Source organism: Antechinus flavipes, chromosome 5, assembly GCF_016432865.1.
Source record: "Antechinus flavipes isolate AdamAnt ecotype Samford, QLD, Australia chromosome 5, AdamAnt_v2, whole genome shotgun sequence".
NCBI lineage: Eukaryota > Metazoa > Chordata > Mammalia > Dasyuromorphia > Dasyuridae > Antechinus > Antechinus flavipes.
Window position 1 is genome coordinate 230,802,312 of NC_067402.1, and position 14,194 is coordinate 230,816,505.

Below are 14,194 nucleotides of genomic sequence, written 5' to 3' on the forward strand. Positions count from 1 at the left end.
TGTTCTTCTAATTTGTTTATAACAACATTCTTTATGTCGAGATCATGAACTCATTTTGACTTTATGTGGTGTCATGTGTGGGTCAGTGCCTAGTTTCTGCCATACTAATTTCCAATTTTCCCAGCAGTTTTTGTCAAATAATGAATTCTTATTGCAAAAGCTGGGATCTTTGGGTTTGTCAAACACTAGATTGCTAGTCATTGACTATTTTGTCCTGTGTACCTAATCTATTCCACTGATCAACCAGTCTATTTCTTAGCCAGTACCAAATGGTTTTGATGACCACTGCTTTCTAATACAAATAGGCCACCTTCATTTTTTTTTCATTAATTGCCTTAAAATTTTTGATCTTTTGTTCTTCCATATGAATTTTGTTGTTTTTTTTCTAGATCGTTAAAATAGTTTCTTGCGAGTCTGATTGGTATAGCACTAAATAAATAGAATAGTTTAGGTAGTATTGTCATCTTTATTGTAAATATTTGCTCGACCTGTCCAAGAGTACTTGATATTTTTCCAGTTGTTTAGCTCTGACTTTATATGGAAAATGTTGTAGTTTCCCAAATATTTTATACTATCAACAGTTAGTTTAAATGGAATTTCTCTTTGTATCTCTTGCTGTTGGATTTTGTTAGTGATGTATAAGAATGCTGAAGATTTATGTGGAATTATTTTGTATCCTGCAACTTTGCTAAAGTCATGGATTATTTCTAATAGTTTTTTAGTTGATTCTCTAGGATTCTCTAAATATACCATTATATCATTATCAAAGAGTGATAATTTGGTTTCCTCATTACCTATTCTAATTCCTTTAATCTCTTTTTCTTCTCATTGCCAAAGCTAGCATTTTGAATACAATATTGAATAGTAATGTTGATTGTGGGCAACCTTGTTTCATTCCTAATCTTATTGGGAATGATTCCAGTTTATCCCCATTACATATGATGCTTGCTGATAGTTTTAAATAGATGTCCATTTATTCCTATATTTTCTAGTGTTTTTAATAGGAAGAGATTTTAGATTTTATCAAATGCTTTTTCTGCATCTATTGAGGTAATCATATGGTTTTTGTTAATTTGGTTATTGATATAATCAATTATACTAATAGTTTTCTAATATTGAACCAGCCCTGTATTCCTGGTATAAATCCTACTTGGTCATGGTGAATTATCTGGGGGATAATTTTCTGTAATCTCTTTGCTAATATTTAAGATTTTTGAATCAATATTCATTAGGCTGATTGGTCTATAATTTTCCTTCTCTGTTTCGTTTTACCTGGTTTGTCATAAAAGGAATTTGATAGGAGTCTTCCTTTCCCTATTTTTTCAAATAGTTTATATAGTATTGGAGTTAATTGTTCTTTAAATGTTTGGTAGAATTCACATGTAAATCTATCTGGTCCTGAGGATTTTTTCTTAAGGAGTTGATTAATAGCTTGTTCTATTTTTCTAAAATGGGACCATTTAAGTACTTTATTTCCTCTTCTGTTAATCTGGGCAACCTATATTTTTGTAGGTATTTCCTCCATTTCACTTAGGTTATCAAATTTATTGGCATAAAGTTGGGCAAAGTAACTCCTAATTTTTGCTCTAATTTCCTCTTCATTGGTAGAAAGTTCTCCCTTTTTCATTGTTGAGACTAACAATTTGATTTTCTTCTGTCCTTTTTCTAATCAAATTAGCTAAAGGTTTATCTTTTTTGTTGTTTTTTCATAAAATCAACTCTTATTTTATTTATTAATTCAATAGTTTTTTTTTTTTACTTTCAATTTGATTAATCTCTCCTTTTATTTTTAGAATTTCAAGTTTAGTACTTGATTGGGAGTTTTTAATTTCCTCTTTTTCTAATTTTTTTAGTTGAAAGCCTTGATCTTTTCTTTCTCTATTTTATGTAAGTAAGCATCTAGAGATACAAAATTTCCTCTTACTACCACTTTGGCTGCATCTTACAAATTTTGGTATGTTGTCTTCTTATTGTCATTCTCTTGGATGAAATTATTAATTGTGTCTATGATTTGCTGTTTCACCCATTCATGCTTTAGGATGAGATTATTTAGTTTCTAATTACTTTTTGGTCTATTTTCCCCTGGCCTTTTATTGAATGTAATTTTTATTACGTGATCTGAATGATCTGAAAAAAAATGCATTTACTATTTTTGCCTTTTTGCATTTGATTTTGAGGTCTTTATGTTCTAATATATGGTCAGTTTTTATATAGGTTCAATGTACTGCCGAGAAGAAAGTGTATTCCTTTCTGTCTCCCTTCAATTTTCTCCAAAGATCTATCATACCTAACTTTTCTAGTATTCTATTTACCTTTTTAATTTCTTTATTCATCTTGTGGTTTGATTTATCTAGTTCTGAGAGAGCAAAGTTGAGATCTCTCACTATTATAGTTTTGCTGTATATTTCTTCTGGTAGCTCTCTTACCTTCTCCTTTAGGAATTTCCATGCTATACCACTTGGTACGTATGTTTAGTATTGATATTGTTTCGTTATCTATGGTATCCTTTAGCAAGACAATTTCCTTCCTCATCTCTTAATTAGATCAATTTTTGCTTTTGTTTGATATGAGATCAGGATGGCTATTCCTGCTTTTTTTTTACTTCACCTGAAGCATAATAGATTCTGCTCCATCTTTTTCCTTTACTATGTATGTATCATTCTGCTTTAAATGTGTTTCTTGTAAACAACATATTGCAGGATTCTGGCTTTTAATCCAGTCTGCTATCCCCTTCTGCTTTATGGAAGAATTCATCCCATTAACATTTATGGTTAAAACTACTCATTCTACATTTCCTGCCATCTTCTTAATCCCAAATTATACTTTTCTCTTTCCTTTTCCCCTTTCCCTCCTTCCCAGTATTTTACTTGTGAGCACCACTTGTCTCAAGCAGCCCTCCCCCTTTAGAGTCCCTCCCCCTTTCTTATACCTTTGCCCTATTATTTCTGTTTTCCCTTCTATTTAGCCTACCTCTTCCCTTTTCACCTTTCCCTTCCCACTTTTATTAAAGTGAGAAAAGTTTCTCTGTGAAACCAAATATGTCTAATATTCTTTCTTTGAGCCACATTTGATGAGAGTAAAATTCACACAATGTTCATTCCTCTCCCTTATTTCCCTCAATTATAATATATTTTCTTTGCCTCTTTCTGAGATGTAATTTCCCTCATTTTACCTCCACTTTCCCTTTTTTCTGGTACAATCCCCTTTCCACCTCTAATTTCTTTTGTATATTATAACAGTAAAATCTTATATATACCCATAACAGAAATAGAGTTCTCAAGAATTCTTTTCTTTTTACCTTTTTATGTTTCTCTTGGGTTCTATATTTGGAAATCAAATTTTTTGTTTAGCTCTGGTCTTTTCATCAGATATGAATGGAATTCACCTGTTTCATTGAATGTCCATTTTTTTCCCTGAAAGAAAATGTTCATTTTAGCTGCATTCCAGGTTCCTTTGCCTTTCAGAATATTAGATTCCAGGCCCTTTGATCCTTTAAGATAGAAGCTGGTGGGTCCTGGGTAATTCTTATTGTGGCGCCTTGGTATTTGAATTATTTTTTTTTCCTGGCTCCTTGTAATATTTTTCCTTGGTCTGATAATTCTGAGATTTAGCCATGATATTCCTTGGAGTTTTAATTTTGGGGTCTCTTCCAGTAGGTATTCAGTGAATTCTTTTAATGGCTATTTTACCTTCTGATTCTATGACATCAGGGCAATTCTTTTTGATAATTTCCTGAAAAAATAGTGTCTAGGCTCTTTTTTTTTCATCATGGTTTTCAGGAAGTCCAGTAATTCTTAGATTGCCTCTCCTAGATCTATTTTCCAAATCCGGTTTTTCCCAAGTAGGTATTTTACATTTTCTTCTATTTTTTCATTGTTTTTGATTTTGCTTTGATTTTTTTGGTGTTCAATTGGGTACTTTTAATTTATTGTTTAGTTTTTTTAGTTACATGCTCAATTCATTGACTTTTTTACTTTGTTGATTTAAAAATTTAAAGAAATGAAACTTCCCCTAAGTACTACTTTGGCTCCTTCCCACAAATTGTTATATGTTGTCTCATTGTTGTCATTCTCTTTAATGAAATTATTATTTCTATGATTTGTTCTTTGATCCACTTATTCTTTAGTATTAGATTATTTAGTTTCCAATTAATTTTTAATCTTATCTTTCCACTGCCCTTCACTGAATGTAATTCTTATTGCATTGAAATCCAAAAAAAAGAACATGTTTAATATTTTTGCCTTTCTACATTTGATTTTGAGATTTTTATGCCTAATATATGGTCACTTTTTAATGTAGGTGCCATGTACTACTGAGAAAAAGTGTATTCCTTTCTGTTTCCATTCATTTTTCTCCAAAGGTCTGTCATGTCTAACTTTTCTAATTTATTTCTTGTTTATTTTTTGAATGGATTTCTTGATAATTGTGGGGATAATTGATATGCCCCATTAATATAGTTTTGCAATTATTTCTTTCTGTAACTTATTTAACTTGTCCTTTAAGAATTGAATGCTATACTACTTGGCATATGTATGTTTTGTGTTGATATTGCTTTATTGTCTGTGCCTTTTAGTAAGATGTAGTTTCCTTATCTTTTAATTATGTCTATTTTTTCTTTTTCTTTTTCTGAGTTTAGGATTGCTGTCCTTTCTTTTTCTTAACTTCAGCTAAAGCATAGTAGATTCTGTTCCAGTCCTTTACATTTATTCTAGATGTGTGTCTCTGCTTCAAATGTATTTCATGTAAACAACATATTGTAGGATTCTGGTTTTTGATCTATTCTGCCATCTGCTTTCATTTTATGGGAGAGTTTATCTCCCTTATATTCACAATTATAATAACTAAATGTGTAGTCTCTCCATTCTATTTTACCTCTTATTTATCTTTTCCTTTCATCTTTTTTGCTTGTCTATCACCTCTCCTGATTTGCTCTCTTTTCTGTCAATTCCCTCCCCCTCTTTTTACTTGATCATCTCCCCTCCTACTTCCATGTCAGACAAGATATATTTCTATATTTAACTAATTGGCTATATATTTTCCTCTTTGAGCCAATACCGATGAGGGTAAGGTTCAAGTAATACCCACTGCCCATCTTTCCTTCTTCCTCTCCATTGTAATAGCTCTTTTGAGCTCTTTTGTGCTTCTTCATATGTGTAGTGATCTTGTTTTCAAAACGCAGCCAGGTGATAAAAGTCAGATGTTTCATTGCCTCTAATATAGCCCAGTTAGCTTAGAGGTCTCCGAATATCTCCAAATCCAAAGGTTCTGTCCTTTAGCCTCTGCCTCTACTTTCTTCAGCCTCCAATCAGCACAGAGATGGAATGAATCTCTTGTCTCCTTCACTTGGGGCTCGGCTAGCTTTCTGGTGAGTCTTTCAGACTAGCTTGGTCTCAGTGGGGGAAGTGCAGGATCCCAGCCACTAACTACAGTGGTGTGAGATGAAGATGAATCTGGTTGTCCACTGAACTCTCCACTCGTAGCTTTATCCTCTGAAAACTCTTCTTCTGCCACCAGCCAGCCAAATGGAAAATATTCTGGAATAGCTCTCTCTTCACTGGCCTTATATCTGACTCTTCTGAGAAAATGGGATTATGGATTTTCTCCCATGGTGCTCTCTGGCCCTAAGAGCTTTAAGGGAGGTGTGAATTTTGATTTAATTCTTGTTTCTCCTTACAAAAACTTGAAATCCTTCTATTCCATTGAATGACCATTCTTTCCCTCAGTGTATTATTTAATTTCACCAAGTAAGCAATTCTTGGTTGTAGTCTTAGCTCTTTTACCTTCCAGAATATTAAATTCCATGATCTCAGATCTTTTAATATTGCTGCTATTAATATAATCCTGATTGTGACTTCGTAATATTTGAATTATTTCTTTCTGGCCACTTGCAATATTTTTTTTTTGATTGAAATTATCTAGAATATTCCTTGAAGTTTTTATTTTGGGATCTCTTTCCTCAGGTGGATTCCTTTAATGCCTATTTTGCCCTCTGGTTCCAGGATATCAGGACAGTTTTGCTTGATAATTTCTTGAAATATGTTGTCCAGGTCCTCTGTCTTCCTTTTGATTATGGTTTTTATGTAATCCAATGATTCTGATATTGTCTCTCCTGGATCTGTTTTCCAGGTCAGTTCTTCTAATGAGGTATTTTACATTTTTAATATATTTTTAAAATCTTTGGTCGATTCCTGATGTCTCATAGAGTCATTATTTTCCACTTGCCCAATTTTAACTTAAAGAGTTGTTTTCTTCATTTAGCTTTTGTATTTTCTTTTTTATTTGGTCAGTTTTTTTTTTTTTAAGAGTTGTTTTCTTAGGTGGATTTTTGTGTCTCCCTTTCCATTTGACCAATTCTCCTTTTTAAGGAATAGTTTTCTTTTTCCATCTGTTGACTCTTTTTTCCCTCTCTTGCATCACTCTCATTTCTTTTGCCAGTTTTTCTTTTGTCTCTCTTCTGTGATTTTTAAACTCCTTTTTGAGCTCTTCCATGAGTTCTTTCTGGGCTTTCTACTTTTCTTTGGGATTTTGCCTATAGGTATTTTAGTTGTCCTCTTCTGAGTTTATGTCTTGATCTTCCCTGTCACATAATAACTTTCTGTGGTCAGATTTTTTGGTTTTCAACTTTTTTTTTCTTTCTTTTTAACTTTGAACTCTGCTCCTGGGGTGGAAGGAGCACTATCTCAGGTTTTTATTTATTTTAAATAGTAAATAGTAAACTTTCTACCAATGAAGAGGAAATTAGAGCAAAAATTAGGAGTTACTTTGCCCAACTTTATGCCAATAAATTTGATAACCTAAGTGAAATGGAGGAAATACCTACAAAAATATAGGTTGCCCAGATTAACAGAAGAGGAAATAAAGTACTTAAATGGTCCCATTTTAGAAAAATAGAACAAGCTATTAATCAACTCCTTAAGAAAAAATCCTCAGGACCAGATAGATTTACATGTGAATTCTACCAAACATTTAAAGAACAATTAACTCCAATACTATATAAACTATTTGAAAAAATAGGGAAAGGAAGACTCCTATCAAATTCCTTTTATGACAAACCAGGTAAAACGAAACAGAGAAGGAAAATTATAGACCAATCAGCCTAATGAATATTGATTCAAAAATCTTAAATATTAGCAAAGAGATTACAGAAAATTATCCCCCAGATAATTCACCATGACCAAGTAGGATTTATACCAGGAATACAGGGCTGGTTCAATATTAGAAAACTATTAGTATAATTGATTATATCAATAACCAAATTAACAAAAACCATATGATTACCTCAATAGATGCAGAAAAAGCATTTGATAAAATCTAAAATCTCTTCCTATTAAAAACACTAGAAAATATAGGAATAAATGGACATCTATTTAAAACTATCAGCAAGCATCATATGTAATGGGGATAAACTGGAATCATTCCCAATAAGATTAGGAATGAAACAAGGTTGCCCACAATCAACATTACTATTCAATATTGTATTCAAAATGCTAGCTTTGGCAATGAGAAGAAAAAGAGATTAAAGGAATTAGAATAGGTAATGAGGAAACCAAATTATCACTCTTTGATAATGATATAATGGTATATTTAGAGAATCCTAGAGAATCAACTAAAAAACTATTAGAAATAATCCATGACTTTAGCAAAGTTGCAGGATACAAAATAATTCCACATAAATCTTCAGCATTCTTATACATCACTAACAAAATCCAACAGCAAGAGATACAAAGAGAAATTCCATTTAAACTAACTGTTGATAGTATAAAATATTTGGGAAACTACAACAGGGGGCTGCACACCTAATGTTGCCTTGAGGCCCACAGGGGACCCTTGTGTCTAGTGCTGCACTGGGGGGGGGGGGGTGGATAGTGGTTGACACTGCTGGAAGCTGTAGAAATCTGACAGCTTACCTAGTGTTGAGATGGAGTACTAATGCTGTTGTCTGGAGTGTACTGAAACAAGTGGGGTGTTTCTGCATTTTCCTTGGTGGTTCTTAGAGCTGACATCTACCCATTTCCTTGGCTGTGCTGAGTCACATAGTTGGGGATGAAAAAAGCAGGTTTTTGGTGCTTGCTTCACCATATTGAGGCTTAGGATTTACTACTGGTTTGCTGAGGTGGGACTTCCTCCTGGTTTGGGGAATGCTTTGTCCTGTATTGTGTTCGCCCTTTACTTTAGTGAGACAGACCTTTCCTGCTGATCTTCTAAGTTTTTTGAGCTCAAAGATTATTTCACCCTGTCTTTTTGCTGGTTCTGATGTTTTAGATTTTTTGGGGGGGTTAGGGGTACTATTTTGTATTGTTTGGAGGTCAACATGGAAGAGTTGTGATGATTTGCTGGTGACTGCCATCTTTGTTTCTGGAAGTCTATGTATCCCCCAGAAAATTAATAGAAAAGTTCATAGACCCTAGATTTAAAATCCCCACTCTAAATTTTATTAACAATTTTTTTATCTTGATAAGACTTAATTTTTCAGTATATCTCTTTACCTGTAAAGCCTTATAATATAAAAAAGAGAAAAAATTGACAGTACAGCAAAACTAATTAACACATTAATCAAGTCAGACAATGTATGGTGTTCTACATAGTTCTTGATCTTTGAAAAAAATGAAAAAGGTACATTCTAATTATACCTCTTCAAGTCAAGCTTAATCATTATAAGTATGCAGTGTTCAGTTTCAAATACTGTTGTTTTCATTTACATTTCTGTAGTTATTGTAGAACTACAGTTCTGTAGTTATTTCTGTAGTATTATTACAGTTCTGTAGTATATTCTGTAGAATGTAGTTATTACATTCTGTAGTTATTTTCCTGTTTCTGCTTATTTCAGTTTATATTAATTCATGTCTTCCCACAATTTCCTATAGTCTTTCTATAGTCATTGTTTTTTATGGTGCATAAATGACATCCTGTTAATGTACCATGTAGGTATTCCTCACTTGATCATCAAGGACTTTGTTTCAGGTTCTTTAACCATGAAAAGTGCCACTATAAATATCTTAGTGTGTTTCAAAGCTTTTTAATACACCTTTTAATCTTTAACATTTTTTGGAGCTAAAGCATTGAGATCACTGACTCAAAAGCTATTGACGTTTTTATGACTTTATTTACATAATTCTATATTGTTTTCCAGAATGGTTGGACCAATGCACAGCTCCACCAGTAACTTTAGTGTTTGCTTTTCGTTCCACACTATCTCCAATACTGACTCTTTGCCAATTTGTTTTGCGTTAACTCAGAATTATTTTGCTGTGTTTCTTCTATTTGTGATTTGGAGCAGACTTTTGTATGATCATTAAACGTTTGCAATTCTCCTTTGGAGAACTATTAATTCATATCCTTTGACCACTTTTTTATTGTCCAAGTGTAGGATGGTAGCTTCTAAACTTCTACTTTGCTAATAGTGGACCTTTGAGTGAGGATAAGATAATTCTATCTTCTTGTATGGAATTGTGCTTTCTGATAAGCATTGGTTAACTGTTTACCTATAAATTACTTTTTCTTTGAAATATTCTTTAAGTTTAGAGCCATCTTGCAAATAGATATAATTTGAAGAACCTCATACGTTCACTGGGGTATACATTTTATTCTAACTTTGCCACCTGTTCTCATTCCATTCTTGCCTAAAGCTCTGAAGGAATATTAGCATTTTTATGAAGCAGCAATACTTGAGTTTTAGGTTCATCTTTCTCTTCCCTCCCCTTCACTCCCTGGTATACATACATACTCCTTCTTCTTCTATATTCTCAATACAGATTACTATGAGTAATTGATAAAGATAGAATAGAAATGAAAGAGTATTTCAAATTTCTTGACTTGTTTCCTGATTTTTGTACAAATCCAGCCTGGTTTCTATAGGATCCAAGGGAATCAGAGATATTTAAAGTGATTTAGTTGATGTAGATAGGCATCTTAGTGAGAAAACGGATGAGGAAGAGCACACCAAGATTTTGAATTCAGTCTTACAAATAAGGCTTCATTTGTGGGGTTCCTCCCACAAAGATGTTTTATTTAATACACCTCTCTCTGGGCAGGACAAAGAATACAAGTTCTTCTAATTGACAGAATGAATTCTAGTTTGACAGGGATTTTCTTTAAATGGGAAATAGTTGAAAGCTTTAAATCGATGATTTGAGCAAAAATGGGCTATATTGGAATAGTTACCTAAAAGGAGTGAAATGAGCTGATAGAGAATGATAAAAGGAAATGAACATGGCTTGGGTGCCCTCTGGTGTTGCTTCTCAGTAAATTTTTGCAGTTTTGTCTTAGTTTTGTTACTGGGTTAGAATCAGATTGTCATAAATCCTCAGCTGGAGGGGACTCAGAGACCATCTAGATCAATTCCCTGATTATTCACGTAGGAGAAACCTGAGACCCAGGGTAGTTAAATGAGTTGCCCAAGGTCCTGCTCTGTGGCCATCTTGCCAAATCTCTTCATTTTATAGATGAAGAAATTCCTCATTCATGTTCACACACAGTCAAAATTTTGAACAAGATCATTCAAGTAGTAATTGGAAGAACTGAAATTTGAATCTAGGTCTTTAGTTTTTTCCACTTTGTTGTCTTCATCCTTAATTTACGAAAAAAATTGAGATACAAAGTGGGGTGGTTGTAAGAAATATGTGTGTACACATGTGCACATGCATATTCTTAAATGCTGTCTTCTCAAGCATATATGATGGAGATAGATAATTTCTTTTAGGTAGAAAATCAATCCCTTAATTGATTTTAATTGAATTATGGTTTTTTTCCAAGAGAAAACTTATAATGATTATTAAGCTGATATTATTTTTTGTAATTGTTAACTAATTTTTTGTGTAATTTTCACAGTGGAATGTCAAACACTTTTGTTGGAAAGTCAAACCATCACTGTCATATGACTGCATATGAAAAAACTTTTCCTATTAAGCCTGTTACGAGTCCATCATGGAGTGGTTCATGCCGTCGCAATCTCTTAAGCCCAAAGAAAACCCAGAGGCGATATATTAGTACAGCAGAAGAGGTAAGAAAAACTGTTGATATTTAAAGTTATGATCTCTTCCCTTACTATAGCCCAGTCTGATAGCCCGACAAAGAAAAACTGGAATTTTTCTTTGTTTCTCATCATTTATAAAAAATTTTATTATTTTTCACAGTACTTTTTGTTTTGAAATTACATTCATTTCTCATTCTTCCTTCCACTCCCTTACATAAAAAATTTAAAAGGAGGAAAAAAAATTACTTCAGCAAAAACCAATCAATAAATCATGTCTGACAGTGTATACAATATTCTACACCTAGTCCCCTACCTCTTGACTACCTCCTCTGTGTTCGAACTTGGTCGTTATAATTACCCTTATTCAGTTTTGTTTTCTTTTGCTTCAGTTGTATTTTTGTTTATTATTTTTCTGGTTCTGCTTACTTCATTCTGTATCAGTTCGTGTAAATTTTTCTGTCTTTGTCTGAATTCTTCATATTCACCATTTCTTATAACACATTGTATTATTATATTCCTCTGTCTCAATTTGTTTAGCCATTCTCCAGCTGAAGGGCATTTACTTTGTTTCCATTTCTTTGACACCACAGAAAGTGCTGCAATGAATAATTTCATTCCCTGTCTGAGATTGTTCTTTCTGTCTTTTACTAGCAGTAAAATTTCTGGGTCAAAAATTATGGGCATTTTAGTGATTTTCTTAGCATTGATCCATATTTTTTTTCAAAACGATTAGAATAATTCACAATTCCACCAATAGTATATCTTCTAATAACTACTCCACCTGCCATTCACATTTTCTGAAGAAATCAAGGAGGTATTTTGGGTAGATTTTTTTTTCTCTATTGCCCCCTTTTCTTTAATTTTTTTAAATGACAGTTTTCACTGCCAGTTCGTACTTGAACAAAGTCCCAAATGTCAAATTACTTCCCTTTTCTCATTTAATATCTTAACCCTGTTTCCTCTGGAAACCTAATAGGCTAAATAAGCTATGGAAATACTTATCTGTACCTGTCATCACTGTTAAATGACTTTCACTATCAATCCATCTCTAAAAACTCAAAGAAGTGAAATCCAGTAGTCCTTGCTCTCCCAACCCCTTGTTCCCCCAAAAGAAGGAGAAGGGATATGTACAGGTATGTTTATTTGTCATCATAATTGAAAATTAGAAACTTTTGTGACCATGAACTATTATGTTTCTTTGGATGTTATGAGTATTCTATTCAGCATTTTATTTATGGACAAATATCAAAACACCAAAAGCTTATGATTATTCTTTATCAACTGTATGAAAGGAAATATAGTATGCAGTTGATATATACTTATTGAATATATGTAATTATATATATTGATACTTATACTATGTGCAAGGCTATGTGTTAGCATTATAAACATATGTAAGGTATTATTATGTTTGTATAATATTTTATAATTTTGAGTGTTTTCACATACATACATACATATTTTGTGTAATCAATTTTCTCCTACCAGTCTAAGCTCTCCTTCTTAATCTTTTTTTGCTTAGACTGGTAGGAGAAGTCAGAAAGAGGGTGTCCTGAAAACCATCAAGGGTGATCTGCCAATGTCAGAGGCTAAAGAAGGATCAAGGAGAATGAAAATTGAAAAAAACCCATTAGATTTGGCAAGTAAGAATAAATAATTCTTATTACTATAAGAATACAATAAGACTATTCTCTTGTTAGGTCTCAGTGTCTCAGTTCCAGTAAGAGTGCTTTTTAAGATCCATTGTTTAAAGATGAATAAGGAGCAGGTGGAGGAATTAGCCTTGGTAAAGACTAAAACCACCTCATCTAAAAAGAAAGGCAAGGGAAGATTTAGTGGCAGACTATATATGCATGATTGTAATGTTCTTAGTTCATTTTCTGGAGGTCTTTGGGGCAGTCTTCTTTTCACCACAACAATAGCCAGATGTTAAAGTCCAAAAGTCTTTATTGTCTCCTTCACCTGGGTGCTCAGCTAGCTTTCTCTTGGCCTTCAGAAGGGACTTGGTTTCAGTGGAGAAAATGCAGGAGAACAGGCCAGCCACCACAAGGCTGATGAAGATGGAAAATTAATCTCTCTCTCTCTCCTTGGTTCCAAGAGCTTGAGCTCCTGCCTCCAGTCTGCTTGTCTTACGTGGCTCTGAATCCCAGCTTATATGCTCTACACTGAGTATAAACCAATCATTATATCACTAGAAACCATTATTTATTATAAGATTAAATCAATCATACTGAATTTAGAGAGAGAACTATTCATCACTGTGCTAAACTAGATAATCATTGTGTCTTCAATGGTTAACACCTTATAAGAATCCTTGTTTCAGAGTTCTGATCGGTAACACATGATGTCATTTCACTTTTGGAAAATATTTGATTATTTTAGAAATTAAATGTAATATAAGAATTAACTCTTTAGTTGCTTTGTAGAGAATAGTTTTTATGGATTGCTAAAATCAGAAATCAGATTGAAAGGATAAAGAAGAAAGTAAAAGCCAGCAATACCAATATAGGATCTGTCTTGTTAAGAAAAAAGGACATATTTATACAGAATTACTTATAGCAACTCTTTTTTATGGTGGCAAAGAATTGGAAATTGAGAGAGTATCCATCAGCTGGAGAATGATAACAAGTTGTGGTATATGATTATGATAGAGTTCTGTTGTGCTACAAGAAATATAGAGTAAGATGGTTTTGAAAAAACCTAGGAAGACTTAATAAATTGATACAAAGTGAAGAGAGCAGATTTCACACGTATAACTGATCTCACATTTCTTGCCTTCTCCTTTGATAGGGAAAGGACTGGAGAGAGGGAGAGATTTAGAATGTGAAATTTTAAAAACAAATGCTAAAAAATAAATAACGGATTTTTTTTTGGAAAGAGTGGGAAGAGAAAAAGGGAAGATACTTACTATAGACAACTTTGAAGAATTTAGCCACAAAGAGCTGAAGACATACAGGATAATTGCTAATTGGGATAGAAGGATCAAAAAAGATTTTTTTCAGAATGAGTAAACATTCTGTTTATAGGCAGAAGGGAATGAACCAGGAGACAGGGAGAGAAGATAATCAGAGGGATCATTCTGTTAGGGGAGCCCCAAAGGAATGGGATCACTTGAGCAGGTAGAAGAATGAACCTTGGTAAAGACTAAGGCCAACTCATATAAAAAGAAAGATAAGGAAGGATTTAGTAGCAGAAGGCATATGAGTGATGAGTCATTTCACT

General features: G+C 33.1%; 1 protein-coding gene across 3 annotated transcripts in view; it reads left to right on the forward strand.

The window, feature by feature from the left end:
- Positions 1-14,194, forward strand: part of SENP1 (SUMO specific peptidase 1) — an 80,973-nt gene that overhangs the window by 30,862 nt on the left and 35,917 nt on the right. For all 3 annotated transcript variants that reach the window (XM_051961128.1, XM_051961129.1, XM_051961127.1), the window contains one exon: positions 10,828-10,999. In XM_051961128.1, the coding sequence (XP_051817088.1) occupies positions 10,828-10,999 (172 nt within the window). The remainder of the gene's footprint in view (positions 1-10,827; positions 11,000-14,194) is intronic.